Here is a 17,917-nt window from a genome sequence, read left to right on the forward strand (position 1 = left end):
GCAAAAGAGGTCTTTGTGGACACAAAATCTTATGTGTAACTGTAAAAAGAAGCAAAACATTTATCTCAAATATAGAACCTTTCACTGAAGTACTGTACATCACTCTTGGTACCTTAAAATGCAAAATATGATCCACATTTTCTGTAAAGGACTTGTCAGGATTGAAATACGCATTAAGATTTTGCAACGTAATGGACCATCTGAGATTCATCTGTGGAGTAAACAAATGGTACCATGGATGCCAGCCTCAAATGAAGTAATCTATTACGTGCTTATGTGAAGTCATGTGTTGTCATTGGTGATGCCAGAGACCATAAGTGCATTGATCCACATCTGTTTGGACAATACTAACCGCAATGTCTTCAGAAACGTTCCAGGCCTGATTGCAAGAAACCCCTCAGGGTAAGACAGGGTTTTCTTACCCTAAGGGGTTCTTGCAACAGGGGCGAGAAGAATAAATAGAGAAGTGATGGAGAGTTTGGGGAATGTATGCATTAGAGTTCGTTTCTAAAGTGTGTAACAGATTAAACAATAAAAATTGTAAAATATATCAAAAGCTATTCAATGCAATAATAATTAATGTAAAACTATAAATCATTTATCCTCCAAATATATATTTTCTGTTGTTATTCGCAATCCCAACACCAGGTGGCAGCCTGAAACACTCCTTTCTAACTGTGTGTGACCTTTTTAGTAAATACACAAATTTTTTTGTCCTTAATACACAAATTCACAGTTTATACTGTATATATTTTTCGCTTAGTGTTATGTCAAAAAGTTGTAATAAGAATTCACATTCACCCCGCTAATTTCGCCCTGCAACTTTCACTTCCTGAACACGCAAGATTAAAGTGGCATTCTTTAAAGTATACGTTTTTTGACCAACGTGTAAACAAACATTTTCAGTGTCAAGACAAAGTTGTATCGCCGCAGTGCCACGCAGCTCGAGGGGATTACGAATTCTACTATGGTAAAGTGGATTTACATTTAGACGAACGCTCAGGTCAAGATGACGTTGCTTGGTAACCTCTGGCAGCTTCCAGTCACGTGACCTGATTAATATTCAGCAGCCGAGCCCTCGTCATAGTAGGATTCGCCAGTTTGCCAGCTATGTAGCTCCACTTACCATCGCTTGTCTTTCAGCCAATCAATTAGACGTATGCGCGAACGTCATGTAAGGTATTTAATATTCATGAGGTAAGCTCTCAGACTCTTTAAAGTTAAATAAACGCCGTGGCGCGACTTGTGTTGCACGCAGAATGAGGCAGAACTGAGAGCAGCGAACCAAGAGGACTCGAGCTAGACCTTTCCAGAATGACGTCCATTTGTCCAAGATGCGATAAGCCTGTGTTTTTCGGTGAGCGTTTTCTACTGGTGTAGACTGTCAATATCTCATCAAGAGTATAATTCAAGTTTGTGTTTATTTATTTGAATTGTATCAGCAGCTTAAACCAATTGACTAATTCATTTCGAAAGGTCAAGGCTAATTTAATTTTAAGAAGGAATAATGTTCTGCAAACCACGACAGAGTTTGTTATATAACAAGTCGTATACCGTATTTGTTCTTTTGAAGTAATAATAAGATGTGTGAATTGTACCCCTATTGTCCTCTTTGATGGCTTAATAGCTAAAAATTCCTTTTATATACAGTGTCAGGTTAGATATAAAAGTCCTGTGATGATATTGTGTGCTGTCAGAGTCACCCAATGAATAAATGCAAAGCTAATATTGTGTAAAAAATGTATCATTCATTTTATTATATTTAATTAATTTTATTGTTGTGGTTATTTCGACCTTCAAAAAACACTGTGGTAGATCACCTTCCAAGTTCAAGACTACTTTGTGAAAGTTGGATTCAGAAGTCTGCGTTATGGTTTTAACTGTTTTTAAGAAAAAGACGTGATTTTATGATATTTCATTTAAAAAATGAAAATGTTTTAATGTGTGTTTGTTAAACATATGTGACCCTGGACATCAAAACCAGTCTTATGGGTCAATTTTCGAAATTGAGACCTTTACATAATCTGAATGCTGAATAAATAAGCTTTCTATTGATGTATGAGTTGTTCAAATAGGACAATATCTGGTGGAGATACAACCGTTTAAAACTCAGGAATTTGAGAGCGCAAAAAATCTAAATATTGAGAAAATTGCCTTTCGAAGATGTTAATCAGAGGCACTGTGGCAGCCCATCCTCTCACAAAAATAAAGTTTTTATATATTTAAGGTAGGAAATTTACTAAATATCTTCATGGAACAAGATCTTTACTTAATATCCTAATGATTTTTGACATAAAAAGCGATAATTTTGACCCATTCAATGTTTTTTTGTCTTTTACTAAAAATGTTCCAGTGCTACTTAAGACTGGTTTTGTGATCCAGGGTCACATATGTGATTTTGGGACCCAAACACAAAGCAAGTCTGTCCCTGGAGGGCATGAGGGTTAAACTCAGCCTGTGCAAATCTGGGTTATTGTTATTAATAGGTCAACCAAAACTGACCCTGATGCTCTCACAACCCCTTAGGATGTTGTTCTCTAGTCTGTCCCATCATTGTTGCTTCCTAGTTAGTATTCTGTCCTGGCATCCAGTAGCCGCAGGGTTAGTAAATGCTATTGCCCGTGAAAAGAGAACTGGGTGATGGTGTTACGTAAGAATTTGGCAAGGGACTTTATCTGTTGTGCTACTGTTGCAGGTTAGTTGATGGAGTAACTATTTCTGGCTGTGCTGAAGAGCAGATATGTCAACTTAATGATTTGATATACCCTTTGAGATTAGACTTCTGAATATGCTCTGACTCTCCATGCTCTCTGTTTGACCTGGCAAGTTTTGCGTGATGGAATGTGTGTGCGAGACGAAGAGTCAAACGGACCCTCGGAATGTCGGCTGGAGTTTGGGAGGCATTTGGGGAGGTGGGTTTATTCCCCCACTTGTCTAAAGCACTGTGTTTTCTGGACACCACTCTGCCTGTTATTTAACTTTCCAGCACAGTTTTCTTTGGATCAATGAACCAAACTGAATTTCATAGGAGATGCGTTTCATTCCTGTGTTCCGAAGTCCATGCGGGTTTACTGTGTGTTTGCTTAAAACAATCGTAAACATTGATTTTTTTTTACATTTACAAACTAACACATGGAAGTATTTTTTCCTGCTGTGGGATTTGTTAGTCAAACGTCCAAATACTTAGGATCAAAGGTTTGATTTTTAAACATATACGTTTGTTTATTCTGAAGTGGGTTGTTTGTTTGATATAAGGGCAAAAAGCTGCTTGAAGATCAGAAGGTCACAGAGAAAATGCGGATGTCAACGCCCGCTTGATCAGAGCAAACCTGAATGCAAAGAGGCATTATCTGAGACCCAGCAGGGTTAGCAGTGAAACAGGATCCACCTTTGAAGCGTTTCTTTGGATGCTCCTGGTCGTTCTTCTCTGCGTTGATGATGCATTGTTTTGCGCACCGCTCTGAAGAATCAGTGTTTCTATGGATAGTTTTTCTCTAAGCTTTTGTGTTTCACAACCACTGTTTATTACACATTTTTAATAGCCAACTATATAGAAGTGATCTGAAGGCCTTATTGTAAAAGACAGGTACCTTAAACACACAATTTGGAATTAATGCTTTCATGCAGATTTTGCAGCCTTTGTCTGCAGTATGAATCAGATATGTGAATGGTACTGTCGATCAAGTTGCCTCCTTACATATTTAATTTCCCCAGTTTGAAAATAATATCCTGTACATTTAGTATACTAATATAGTCTGTCACTACAGTCAATGAGAACTGTCATCTTCAGATTATACACTATATTATTATAAGTATTCAGCACCGTTTATATAATACATTATTCTCACTGTTTCAGCGGAGAAAGTAAGCTCTCTGGGGAAAAACTGGCATCGCTTCTGTCTGAAATGTGAGCGCTGCTGTAAGATTCTGTCTTCTGGAGGCCATGCAGAGGTAAGCGTGTCTGCTGCGATTTCATCAAAAATAAAAATAAATCGGCACACTTATTTAAAATTACACAAGGCTTTATTTGAGTACAACATCTACATCGTAAAATACAGTGCACAAAAAATGAAATTGCCAAACGTAATGTCTCTTCAGTGGTCCAAAGCAATGTGGTTAAGACCAAACTAATTATAAGCAATGAATAAATGCAGTTGGATCTTTGACCTAAAGCCTTTTAATTATTTTTGAGAAATTCATGAAATGCGCTGATTTATTTAATTTCTGATTATTTCTGATTTATTGATTTCAAATCAACACTCCCAATTAACAGTAACCTTTCATTTTTTTCCACACCGAACAAATTTGTTTTCATTGACTTTACAAGTTTCGTATGACTGTATCTGCATCAGCATGACTATTCTTTGTGAATTCATGTGTATAGTTCACTGAATTTAGTTCCTTTAAAACTTGTTAGGGCAGACTCCAGTGCTGATGGCATTATGATTAGAATGCACATGCAACATGTGATCATTCTATGATAAATACTGTAAGGGACCAAGATTTAAAATATTTAGTTCCTGGACTCTAAAGACTCAGACGTTGACATTTATTATAGGTCAAATGTGCACTCATTGTCACTTCTTCCCACTGACTTGTTTCCTCTTTCTCCTTTTTGTTCTGACGTGTATGGTTGTCCTGTCCGATATATTCTACTTCATCGGTCTAAGTTGTCTTGTTTTCTCTCTGGGCTAAATTGTTCGTTCATCCAGAATTGACAGAGGTCACGAATACGACTAAAATATGAAGAACTGCAGCTCTCCGTTTGATTGAGCATAACGCATAACATGTCTGAACACAGATAATAAGTATTTATAGTAACGTGATTGGTGCTGTCTGGAATGTTTGAGTCTGACTCGCTGAGACATTATTAATATTTTGGGATAGAAAAATATTGTTTATTGTCTATTACTCTGAACCCGAATGTATTGCATTGAACCAAGGACACAAACCTTTTCTGTTTGTGTGTTACACATTTGTTGAAGGACATTTTTACTATATACATAAATGTGTTTGAAAAGTTCTTCACACAGTGCCATAGAAGAAGAATATTTTTGTTTCCACAAAGAATCATTCAGTCAAAGGTTCTTTAAAGAACCATCTCTTTCTATTTTTTATAATCTGAAGAACCTTTTTGTGCCAAAAAGAACCTTTTGTGAAACTGAAAGAATTATTGAACCAAAAAGTGATTCTATGGCATCAAAGAACCATTTGAAGCATCTTTTTTAAAAGAGTGTAGGTTGTGCAGCACATTTGAGCTATATAACTAAACTTTACTTTGAAAATAAATATCCTTTGATACTTTTTTCCAATATAGAACAATAAAGACATTGACAAGCAGAGACAACAGTGCAGAATCTAACTGACTGTAGAAAGGAATGGGGAAACATTCTTCTACTTTTGGCTTTTCGTACTACAGGAAATTGTAAATTATAACATTATTAACCAGAGAAAAATTCTTAGAGAACTGTCATTTTCAAACACACTCTTACGTCTGTATCTATAAGCATAAGCACGCTCTCCCTGCCCCCCCACACACACACCAGTATTATTACAAGGACAATAGAGGACAAAGATAGTGTTCATTCAATCTAGAAAACAATCCTCTCTCCCCTCTTTTCCTCCCTTGCCGTCTCTCTCTCTCTGTTGTTCTCTTCCTTTCATCCTTCTCTGTCTCTCTCTTTCTCTCTCCCACACACACTCTTGCACATACACAAACAGAACTGTCAAACACAGCTTTAGTTTACTTATAAGGTAAGTTACGTCTTAAGTTACTTTGTTATGAAGGAGAGTCTTTTTTGTCTTTTTGGATTGGATGATTGAAATGGTAAACACTCTGTAACAATGTTGCAAGTAATGAAGAAGGAGGCGGGAACCGGCGAACATTGAACAAACTCTTGAAAAAATAAACAAACAACTAATCGAACGTAAAGTGCTGACAGCCCCCTCACAGTTGACTGCCGGCCACACAAACATAATAAAACCAAAGGTAAAATCCAGGCCTGGTCCTCTCTCGTAGTACACTCCTGTCGCTCGTCCTTTTATGCTTCCGATCTCCTCTGTGAGAGATGCGAGACCAGTGTTACGTGCAGATGAGACTCATTATGAGTCACGTCACCGGCCTTGTGTCATTCCTTCACGGCTCTCGTCCTGCCTTGCTCGTTACAGTTTCATGGATATATTTAGTCTTGTTACAGTTTTATTATGGTCATTGTGTTCTATTTTTTTTAAAGCCATCTGTACTCTTTCTCTGTGTGTGTTGAGCAGCAGGGTGTTGTTTTGCTGATGCTGTTGGCAGTCTGCAGGTGTAGCCTCATATTCAAAGTGTTCTTTAGGAAATGACCCCTGGTGTGAACAAAACTATATTTTTAGCAACACCGTGAGCAGGTTTTCTGGAGGTGCACTGAGATTTAGACACTCCAAGTGAAGTTTAAAGGGTATTTCTGTGAATATATTCAATTGAATGTTGTTCAATATTGTATTGATCCTTTACTTAATATTTGTCTAGTATGTTTTTTTGGTGTAAAAAGAACGTGATTGCTATCTTGGACGCACATGCTCAAGAAAAAAGTGTGTGTGTGTTTGTGTGTCTATGTGCATGCGTGCGTGGCTTAAATTTCAGTCTGACTGAGTCTTTTTATGCAGTCTGGGAGGGGCAGGAAGGAACAGAAGCATAAACAATGATTCCTAATGACTCCAGAACGACAGCCTTCTCCCTCTCATTTTAACACTCAAACACAGATCGTCTAAAAAGTATCCCTCCATGAAATTTAAAATTTTAGAAGAACTTACAAGATCATATAAATGGATGAATTAAAATCGATTGTTTTTGTAAAATTAATGTTTTGAGAAAGTTTCTTCAGTTTTCTAAGATCTTCCCATCGATATATTTACATTATATTTTTTGTGTGCTTTTTAGCTGGACAATTAAATGTTTTCAGCATAGCTGCTGGCATTTAGAAATTGTGCAAAATAATTTAAATCTAATAGTACAATAACGAATATAAACTATATCAGTAATGGAAAATAAAGTGAATTTAATTCTTATCCTCTCTCTTCAACAGCATGATGGATTACCATACTGTCATAAACCATGCTACGCAACCCTCTTCGGACCAAAAGGTATATGCAATTTCAATTTAAATATTTGTGGTTGTCTTAATTTAGAAGATACAGATTTGTATGTGTTTGTGTGTGAGAGAGTGAATGTTCCTGTGTATTTTCCACAATATCTCTAAACTAGAGTCATGAGGCTCTTGGAGGATTGATGTTTGCCATTTTTGCTCTTTTATAAAAAATGGATCTGTGTGCTTCATGTGCCTTTATAGGAAATAAGGGTTTGAATTAAGGCTCATTTACAGACATCTGACTCTCTTTGACTTTTAGAACAACTTTACAACCAAAGACAGTTCACTCACCATTGGAAACACAAGCCCGTGTCTTTGTTTGTGTGTGAGATAACAAGAGGGAGCGAGAGAGGAAAAAACTGAAAAAGGCTCAGGATAAAGATCTTTAGATAAATGTCTGTTTGTTCCCTGCAGTCAGAAAAGATTTAAGTATTTAAGTGTGTAGAAAATTCAAACTTTATTTACCCAAACACGCGTAGAAACTCATGCAACGTTTATTAAAAAATCGGACAATCCCATAAAGTTTTTTAACTTCTCATGAATGTAAATAATTATCTTTCATTTAAGCTCATTCAAACATGTACATTCAAACTAAAAAGTTATACGTAAAATCTTCAGAAAGAGAGCGAGAACGAGAAAAAAGAGAGATGTAGACAAGCTTGATGGCTGAATTGGGGGAACAGTAGGAAAATATAGTCTACACTGTAAAAAATTAGTTATTTTTAGTTATTAACATATTTTTCAATTTTTTTGAAATACGGTCAAAAACAAGAAAAAAAACCATGTAATTTTACGGCGGAAACAAATCTTTTTACAGTATATTTCTGGCTCCCCATTTTCCAGAAAATGTAAAATAAAAATTGCAAGAAATGCAGAGTCAACCGTGTACTTGTACAGGGAAAAACTTTAAATTGTATGCTTATTTTGTGTTAAGTGTTAATCTTGTGTTATTGTATACTCAATGGAGTTTAGAATATGCAGGATTGAGTCTGTATTATACTGTGTAAGGGGTCATGTATCAGTATCATTCTTAGCACACACAACTTTATTAGGGGTGAGCAAGAAGATCTTTTTGCCTTTTGCGTAATGCTTTCTGCTTTAGAAGAGTCTGAAACTTAGATTTGAGCTTTATAGCACTCAAAGTAACAGAAGGGTTCTCATTGTTCTGTCTTCTAATTTTTAGGTGTGAATATTGGAGGGGCAGGGTCCTACATATATGACACGCCTCCACCGACACCTGTTAATAAAACGCGTAACAGCCCTTCAGAAGGATCGCCGACTACTCCTTGGACCAACTCGCAGATCAACTATAATCAACCTAAAGGTAACAAACACACGCAGCACTTTTCAGATGGGGGAGTTTGAGGATTTTAAAGTCATAATTACATGTCCTGTTTAGGAACAACAAACTCCCTATGCATATATATAGAAACACTCTTTCGACCTCCATTATTCCACACATTCCATAATACATCAGTACTTCCTCAGCACTTTTAAACATACATTCTCTCACACTGAGTGCAAGGGAGGAGAGACATAAAATACTGCCTGTATAGTGATGAGGGATGGGGTATAGCTGTCTGAAGTGACCCCCTTGGGATTTTACACAGTGGAATTTTAATGGCCTCCGTTGATTGGCTCTCTTCCTGAAAAATGTCCCCTTAATAGGTGTTTTCCGTCAGGCGGGGACATGGGAGGAATGTTAGGGGAGGGTTTTAGGGGCACTGTAAAACGTCTGGAGAATTGTCACTGTTTTCTAAATGCATAAGCTCGGCCCCTTGAATTTCACTGAAACTATGCTGAATTCATGCTGATTAATGAACACAGGAGATATAATTATGCTTTATAACTGCTCTTGAAATATTCTGTGTTTAAAGTGATAGTTCACCCAAAAATGTAAAATTCTGTCATCATTTACTCACTGTCTTGTCATTTCAAACCTTGGCTTTCTTACCTTCCCAGAACACACAAAAAATATATTTTGAAGAATGTCCATAGAAGTGACGATGGGTGCTGACGCAGTTTGGTTATATCATAATTTTTGTTCTATGAAAGAAAGTCATGCAGGTTTGAAATGACGGGAGGGTAAGTAAATTATAATTTTTGGGTGAACTATCCCTTGCCTTTTCCCTTATCCATGTTTGTTTATTCGTAGCCTCTTCTTCTCCTACACGTATGTTTGCTGGAGAGACGTATATGTGTCCCGGCTGTGGAAAGGCAGTGTATTTTGGTGAGTCCAATGAATTTTAACACAGACTTTTCAGACATTTGAGAACTTTAAGGAATTTCTGTGGTTGCTGTTTGTGTGGTTTGGTGCTGCTGTGCAATGTGCAGAACTCTGTATGAATGTGTCCACTGTGAGACTTTAAAAAAGGAACATCAAGATTTACATTGAAAGACTTTTTTTGTTTTGTAAATATAGAGGGGTTGTATTTGTATTTCAGTGTTTAATGTCATATGCACCTAAACACATCATTACATTATTTTTGCATCATCTGTCCTTTTTGCCACAAAATGATACTTTTATTTCTTTTCCATATATAAATATTGTATTTATTTTTACTTTTAATGTATAACATTATCTCAATAACGGCACTTGTGTATCCATATGATGTAATTTGTGAAGTAATAAGATGATGTCATGGTCTAATGCTACAGCTGAGAAGGTGATGTCACTGGGTCGTAACTGGCACAGGCCTTGCCTCCGCTGTATGAGGTGCAAGAAAACACTCACACCTGGTGGCCATGCAGAGGTACTCTCATACAACATTAAATCTATTGTTTCTGTTAACTTACCTTAACTGATCTTAATTGCATGTGTATCTGTATTTCCACAATTTAAAATGTTGAAATATTATTTGACATGAAAAATCACATTACTAATTTGAGATGAAACAATAGGAGCAATAATTTTTGTTATTTGTAATTGATAACATATAGAATTGTGCATTACAAATGTAATATATTGTCGCTGTCTGTCCGAAACCTTGGATGTCAATATGTCCTGTTTTTAGGAAAGTGAAAAAAACTGTCCTTTTTAAATGATTAAATACAGTGTCGACAAGCACTTTTTAATACATTTATTGGTTACATATTTGCAAAACCCATTGACAAACATAAAGGCAGATTGTTAATAATTATTCGTGGCAAAAAAGAATCGCAAAATATGGCGATACAAGGTTTCCGAAGGACAACAGCCATATGCTAAAACGACTTCTTTACTGATACTCTCTCCATTTACATTATCACAGCATGAGGGCGACCCTTATTGCCACGTGCCCTGCTACGGGTACCTTTTTGGACCAAAAGGTGTGAACATTGGAAAGGTGGGCTGTTACGTCTACGGAGAAAATGGAGAGAATGAGGTGCCAAGCGAAAATTAAGTCAAACACTTTTTTTATTGGTACAGAGATGGTTTTTTTTACATCATTGTAATCTATACAGTGTTCTTTTACTGCACAGATTATGGTTGCTGCCATTTAAGAAAACATAATACAAAGCGACAGTTCCCGTCCTATATATGTACATATTCATACACTCGCACAAACTTTCTTTCACAAACACAAAGTACACAGACTCCCAGCTTCTGTGTAATCATTCACAGGCCTGTTTAGTGTCTTATTTAGAAGAAGGGTTGTCATTACTACTTGAGAAAGCTGTAAATCCTTTACTTGTGTAACTAATAAAGATATTTTAAAAGAGCTCTAGAATTAGTTTTCAATATGCACAGAGTTGAACTTGATGGTGAAACAATTGGATAAAAACGTACAAAATTTAAAACAATCTCAGCAGTTCACCGTCGTCATTTTCCATTTGTCATAATTGTTTCAGCTTCTTCCTTGTTGTCATGATTTTTGAGCTTTTCCCTGTTGAATATAACAGAGACAAGATTTGGTTGGAGAAAGCACACATGAGATGGACACACATTAAACTTTCAGTGTGATTGTATTTTTAATGTTTGGTCATTATTTATTTATTCTGTCCTTGCACCTTGGTATATTAGTTATTCAGAATATTAAGCAGAAAAGTTTCGAATTAAAGCAATTCTCTTGTAATAATCTGAAATAACAAAGATAGTATCCAATAATGGTAGAAACCCAAATGTTTAGGGCTTGTGAAGTATATATGGTTCTGTGCTGATGAGCCTTCTACCAAATATTATAGTATAAATTTTAGATTATGACTTAATTTCTTACTCTGTGCCCTCAATATCCTCTATAGTCTCAGGTAGACATCTGCCCAGTGTCTCAGGTAACTGCCAGGCCACCAGACTACCAGAGAGAGCCACACAACAGAGGGTGATCTGAGGGAGGTAGCTCCAAAAGCTGTCCAATAGCAGGACTAGAGGAGCCAAAGCCACACCCATACGACCCAGGAAGGAGTTATAACCCAGCCCGTTTTGCCTGCAGGATCCACAATTGCATTACACTTAATGTACAGTAATACATACATAAATGATTATATAATCCGTGGCATGCTTGACCTATATCTAAGTTTTTAAGTTTAGAATATATAAATGTTGAATACTCTTGTTTACCTTAGGACAGTGGGGTAAAGCTCAGAGCTGTATAATATAATTGTAGCAAAAGAAACAACTGAGAAACCTTTTCCCAGTACAGCGACCACAGTACGTCCAACCTTCAGATCTGAATTGAGTGAGAGAGAGTGATGGAGTATAATGAACACTATATGCAAAATTGAACAAAGATATAAAAAAAACTCGCCGAAAAATATACGCACTTATTGTAAATGAAGATTTTCTAATCATTCTAATATATATAAACACATTTAAAACGTTTGCCATTGACTGTCATTTGTCTCACCTCTTGGTATGAATATGTTTATCATGAGGCTGATTCCAGCCAATAGCAGAGCTCCAGTCTCTGTTTTACGTCTGCCAATCTTTTCAAGCAGATAAAACAAGCTCAGTTTAGCTGGAATCTCAATGGCTCCATAAACAAATTGAGTCAGGTACAAGTTCAGCCCAAAGCCTGAGATGTTAAAGCTAATTCCATAGGTGGTAGTGGCAACACAAAACCTGTTGATAGAAAAGTGCATAATTGAATGTCAAAACAAAAAGCGAACATTCATTTTGCTACATAAGGTGAGTACATCATTTTCAGGTGCACCGTTCCCTAAAGATCAGCTACACACCATATGGTTCCTGTAAGCAAAGCCAGTCTCCTCATTTTAGGGGTTCGGATGATATCCAGGTAAGAATATTTTGTTTTTTCTGTGTTTGTTGCAATGATGCTAGAGAGAGCCTAAGAAGAACAAATGGAAGAGGGTATTTTAGCGGCTTTAAGTTCTTTAAACGCCTAAAACATTCCTGCCCTTCCCAAGAGGTCATGTATGTTGGTCTTTTTAACAGGTCTTACCTCAAACTTGATGCTTGAAGTTACTTCCTCCCTATGGTTCATAACTGCACATCTGTGAAGATAATAATGAGCTTTTTGTGTTTTTCCATTGACTAACAGCCATCGAGCCGATTCTGGAAGCCACCTATATCAGAAATATTTTGTCTGTGTAACTTTGAAGGACTAAACCTCATACTGACAACATTAAGTAATGCTGCTTACTAGGGTAGGACTCTTACAGGATTACTTAGCCAAAAAAAAACGTATTATTACATGTACGTGTATTTCAGTGCTGCTTATCTTTTGAGGTATTTCTTTGCTCTGTTAAACACAAAGAAAGATGTTTAGAAAAATGTTAGCAACTGAGATTTCTGGGGCACCATTGACTACCATAGTAGGAAAAAGTTGGTCAAAGGTGCTCCTGTTTGCTTTCATAATTCCTCTAAATATCTAATTTTGTGTTCAACAGAAAGAATAAAGAATATTTTTTTCTACTATGGTAGTCAATGGTGCCCCAGAAATGTCAGTTGCTAAGATTCTTCCAAATATCTTTCTTTGTTCAACCAAAACACTACAGGTTTAGAATTTTCACATATTTTAGAAATATTGTGTTTACCACCAGAGGATCGTGCACAGAAGTAAAGGTGAAGTGACGGCCACTGTCAACCATCTCCAGTCTCTCACACAAAATGCAAAAAGAGATAAAGCAGTGGACCCGCAGGCCCATGCTACACTGTCAATCACACAAACCAGTCTTCTGTGCTGAATGTCTACCCACTCCACATCTGAAAGATAGAACACGAACGAACAAACAAAATTTAACAAAAGTAAATTGTTCTTTAGACTCTGGTTAAGCTGCATATACATTCATGACAAACAGGAGTTGTACAAATTCACCCATCGTCTATTTTTCTGTTAAGTTTATTCTGTAATGTTTAATATGGCAAGCCTACTTTGTTCAGAAAGTAGTTAATAAGTAGTACCAAATGTGGTGTTCTCGTCCTCACTTAGTTGAGAGTTGTCTCTCACATACATAAGTGACAACAGGCAACAACTTTCAGTTCATTTTACAGAGATATACAGAGAGATAATTTCATTTTTTTATCCTGCATTCCAATTAACATCAATCAAACTGCTGTTGGTTTGTTTTGATTTAAGCCATAATAACTAAAAAAATACAGCTAACTTACACAATAAAAATATAACAATAAAAACATGATTTTAGACTTTTAAATGGAGTAGTCTCTTTTTGGAAATAAACTCTTTATATGTACATTTGTCAATTTGACAGTTGTACGCATCACATTGCATGAAGCGGTGGGAGAATGGAAAAAAACTAAGGGGTTCTCACTGAGTACAGAAGTGATGATGATGATGCCAGTGATGGCAAATCCAGTGAAGAATCTCAACACTGCAAACATAATGAAGGAGGAGGAAAAAGCGCTGGCCACTGCAAAACCCATTCCTGATAGATACGATACCAGCAGCATCGGCTTACGGCCAAATCTACATAATGAACAGAAGCCGTGCTAAGTGCATTTGCAGTATGTAACAATTTCATGAAGACATTACTGTAATAATTCAAATTTATAAAAAATCCCAATCAATTATTGATTAGTTATTTAATTCTACAGGTCTGTAAATAGTTTTTGAAGAAACACCACCTGTCACTCATGCCTCCAAAGAAAACTGCTCCAAACATCACTCCAACAAAGAAGATGGTGACTACAGCTTTATTCAGCCCTCTATCATCACACACAAGATCCCACTTTGCAATAGAAAACAGCTTATCAAAACAAATTTTGTTTATACAAAAATGGACTAAGATCAGGTTTGATCTTGCAACCTTGTGCAAAAACGTGTTTAACATTTTGGATAATATGAAGTACATTCTTAAATTTGCATCTCACCTGTGTGGCCAGAGTGCTGCTGAATGTGCTGTTATCATACACCCACCCATTCTGACACCGAACAACAGGAAGATCTGTGCTGCTCGATGAGTTTGACAGCAGGTGGTATTGAGGATGAGAGTACATGTGACAGGACGCAGGAGTCCCATCTTCCTGCTTTGGAATACTGACAGTCATCCTCTCTTCCAGGCTCAGATTCCCAAAGATCCCGTCAACATCCAAAGAGCTGATGTCACAGTGATGGGACGGGATGGCAGCGATAAAGTTGCTTAGCAGAAAGTGACATGGGGTGGTAAATCGTCCTATAAAATTGATGCAAATAATCATCGTCTGGAACCTGCCAAAGCCATTCAATTCAGTAAGCAGATCTTCAAACTTCATATTTCTCTGATAAAGGGAGTTGGATTCTATGTGTCCGTTTAAGAAAACCATGGGTTATGCATTGATTTGTTGTTCTTTCAAAGGTTGGTAATTATAAGCCAGAGTCTGGTTGAACTTTGACCATTAGATAAATGTCAGTTACATGTGTCTGTCTGCAAAACCAAGCATTTGTCAGAAAGGGTGAAATGATTTAGAATTTTGGGATGATTTATCCACTTACTTTTTGTTGTGCATGTCTCTTGAAAGGGAATAGGATGAAGAACGGGAAGAATAGGAAAGTATATAACCTGATTACTGGTTATAATAAACAACAATGTGCTTTCAAAGCATTATACAACACAACATCCACACCTCTTTTCCTTAGTCATCCCAGATTATGGTCAGTGCCAACATTGTCTTGACAGCCTTTTTGATACACTGATCAATGTAAGACTTCTAATCTGTATCTTTCTTTGTAAAAATCATGATTGCTGTCAATTTTATCCAAACCTTGTGCCCAATGTCTCACAAACCTTGTAAACCCTGTAAGAGAATGTAAATTCTGATGTAAAGCTTTAGTGTGTTAGGAGGACCACAGATGTGAAAGGCAGACCTACTGTATAAGATATCGTCATCATGGAACATTTCTTTGATTTCTGGAACTCATAAACTCACTTTTGTCAAATGAAATGGTGGATTTATGAATCAACATACATTAATGATTCTGCTTCCGTTACTCATTCCACAAAACACATTATAAAACAGTTTGTCTTTCCAATCCCTTCTTTTTCTCAAATTTTAAATCTTAAAGAGTAAGTACACTAGATGGTGAAAATTACATTTCATTCAGTGTGTAATGTTGCCGTGTTTAAAAGCAAGCAGTCTGCCAAGTTGTAAGTCCGCAGGTGAATGAATAACAAAGTTATTGTCTTGAAAAAGGGGAATCGACTCTGAATCGCTCAGATGAGACGTTACCTATTCCGAGTCTTTAACCGCCACGTATCCACCTCATTGGAAATAGTCTCCGCCTACATTTTAGTTGGACTGCCGCGAAAACTTCACTCTCCTCCCCCAAACAATGTCGCTCGTTCGTGAAGTATGTGCATCATGTCTAGAACCTGTGTTCTATGGTGTTAAACTAAGTCTGTCCTATTTAAACTACCAAAGGAAGAATTTCTGAGGAAACAATGATTACATTTCATTTCATGTTAATAGACTATCCTTGAAAGACTAGGAGCCAATACCAACTCTATTTGGACCTGTTAGCTCTACCGAATCACAACCTGTAAGTGTGACTATTTATTTTGGTCTTCAAGAAATATTTGAGTACCTTACGTCTGTGTTTGGCTAATGCATATAATGCTAATGTTAACATGTACGGATATTTCTGGGGTATTAAAGTTTGTTTATCTAGCTATGAACTCCACTAATTGAAGTGTTCAATCAATTATCGTCTATCTACTATCGTCTTTGGATGTTTCTTCTTCAGAATCGTGCTCAAACTGGTAAGGTAAAATCCCGCCATCTCTATCTATACACTGTATATAATATCCAACCACCTGTAAACCGTAATCCAGTGGTGATGATAGGCGCTTCATTTGCTGCACATGCTGAACAAGTCTGACCAATCACGACAGACTACACCATCTGACACCACACTAGCTGATTGGATGGGATAAGAAGGATAAATCGCAGAACAAATCATTTTAGAGTCAGACAAGAAGTAAGAATAACTGCCTATTATTACATAATAGTGTTTGTACACCTTGTCTGTACATAAACTTGTTGTTGGACACTCCATAAACCAAAGTAGGACCTTAAAAATCCAATGTTACTAACTCTTTTAGGGACACATCTGAGTTGATGCAAAACAGTAAAAAAATGTAATTTGTCGTGCCAGACAATAAATGTAGGTTGTGCAGAACCTGGGTCGTATCAAAGCCAAAGTATTATTAACGGTATCATGCTTAATTCAGCCTGAGGGTGGTGCTCTAATATTGATTGGCAGGCTCAACAGAACTCTATCTTGGAAAAAACTTAATTGTTTTTTACTAATATTGTGTTATAATTTCATGCACATTTCCAGTTTACACTGCTTTTTTACACAGTTTTTTGTTCATTGGATGTTGTTCCTCCTCGTGTCTTATTAGAAATTCTCAAAACTATAAGTCCTAGTTTACTGTCAATAATCAATAGAAGTTTAATCAGTGGAATAGTCCTATACTATTAAAAGCATGCCACTATGCAGCCGTTACTCAAAAAAAACTAATCTAAAAACTAATAACTACCGTTATTATCAAAAGTTTTGAAGAAGGTTTTGTTTAATCAGCTTTTTAATTCGGCTGTTTTTATTCTGTTGGACCTCAGTGCAGCTTTTGACACTCTCAATCATGGCATTCTTTTAAATCGCTTAAACCTAAATGGGATTCAAGGTCATGTTTTAATAGAGACTGCAAATATTCGTCATATTGTGCACCAGTCTTGTATGGGGTTCCACAGGGCTCAATTTTAGGCCCTGTTCTATTTTCTCCTTTGTATGCTATATTTAGAAGGCACAGTGTTATGCAGATGACACTCAGTGTAATGTTCCTTTGCACCCAAAGGATGTCTCCAGTTTACAGTGTCAGTTGGATTGTCTGAGAGATGTTAGACAGTGGATGTCTGCCAACTTCCTTCAGTTAAATGAGTCTAAGACTGAGGTCTTAATTTTTGGCTCCCCTGCTTCTACAGAGGTTGTGGCCAGTAAACAGGGAACTCTATCTAGGAATTTCCATTCACGTGTCAGAAACTTAGTCATTACTTTTGATTCTGCTTTGACTGTTGATAAACAGATTAATGCTGTGGTTAGAAGTTGTTTTTATCAGCTAAAATATTGCTAAAATGAAGTCATTCTTAAAATTAAAAAACATGGAGTCTGTAATACATGCTTATCTCATCCAGATTAGATTGTTGTAATGTTTTGTACTAGGGTTTTCACAGTCTCTATTGTCTCGTATTCAACTTGTTCAAAATGCTGCCGCTTGACTGTTAACAGGAACTAGAAAACGGAACATATTTTTAAGTCTTGATCTGTCTACACTGGCTCCCAGTTAGAAATCGTATCCATTTTAAAACATTGTTGTTTGTTTATAAGGGTTTGCATGCAATGGCTCCGTCATACATA

General features: G+C 36.7%; 2 protein-coding genes across 2 annotated transcripts; one reads left to right on the plus strand and one right to left on the minus strand.

The window, feature by feature from the left end:
* The first annotated feature begins 1,203 nt into the window (after positions 1-1,203).
* Positions 1,204-10,830, plus strand: crip3 (cysteine-rich protein 3). The gene is made up of 7 exons (XM_056768581.1): positions 1,204-1,357; positions 3,857-3,951; positions 7,065-7,122; positions 8,311-8,451; positions 9,283-9,357; positions 9,786-9,880; positions 10,379-10,830. Exons 1-7 carry the CDS (start codon positions 1,315-1,317, stop codon positions 10,508-10,510), a joined length of 639 nt encoding a protein of 212 aa, XP_056624559.1. The 5' UTR covers positions 1,204-1,314; the 3' UTR covers positions 10,511-10,830.
* LOC130437276 (solute carrier family 22 member 7-like) lies at positions 10,507-15,407 on the minus strand. Its single transcript, XM_056768575.1, has 10 exons — positions 14,395-15,407; positions 14,149-14,252; positions 13,836-13,990; positions 13,101-13,269; positions 12,506-12,629; positions 12,282-12,391; positions 11,951-12,165; positions 11,665-11,773; positions 11,324-11,530; positions 10,507-10,993 (listed from the first exon to the last, which is right to left on the minus strand). Exons 1-10 carry the CDS (start codon positions 14,824-14,826, stop codon positions 10,930-10,932), a joined length of 1,689 nt encoding a protein of 562 aa, XP_056624553.1. The 5' UTR covers positions 14,827-15,407; the 3' UTR covers positions 10,507-10,929.
* Positions 15,408-17,917: the final 2,510 nt, after the last annotated feature.

Source organism: Triplophysa dalaica, chromosome 15 (assembly GCF_015846415.1).
Source record: "Triplophysa dalaica isolate WHDGS20190420 chromosome 15, ASM1584641v1, whole genome shotgun sequence".
Classification (NCBI taxonomy): Eukaryota; Metazoa; Chordata; class Actinopteri; order Cypriniformes; family Nemacheilidae; genus Triplophysa; species Triplophysa dalaica.

Bases quoted from the DNA above. Each gene is read 5' to 3' on its own strand.
- LOC130437276 (XM_056768575.1), bottom strand. From the start codon at position 14,826: ATGGTTTTCTTAAACGGACACATAGAATCCAACTCCCTTTATCAGAGA. The intron at 14,253-14,394 runs GTGAGATGCAAA...TCTATTGCAAAG, and splicing joins GCAGCACTCTGGCCACACAG to TGGGATCTTGTGTGTGATGA. The intron at 13,270-13,835 runs GTGAGAACCCCT...TCTATCTTTCAG, and splicing joins CATCATCACTTCTGTACTCA to ATGTGGAGTGGGTAGACATT.
- crip3 (XM_056768581.1), top strand. From the start codon at position 1,315: ATGACGTCCATTTGTCCAAGATGCGATAAGCCTGTGTTTTTCG. The intron at 7,123-8,310 runs GTATATGCAATT...TCTAATTTTTAG, and splicing joins AACCCTCTTCGGACCAAAAG to GTGTGAATATTGGAGGGGCA. The intron at 8,452-9,282 runs GTAACAAACACA...GTTTATTCGTAG, and splicing joins CAACTATAATCAACCTAAAG to CCTCTTCTTCTCCTACACGT.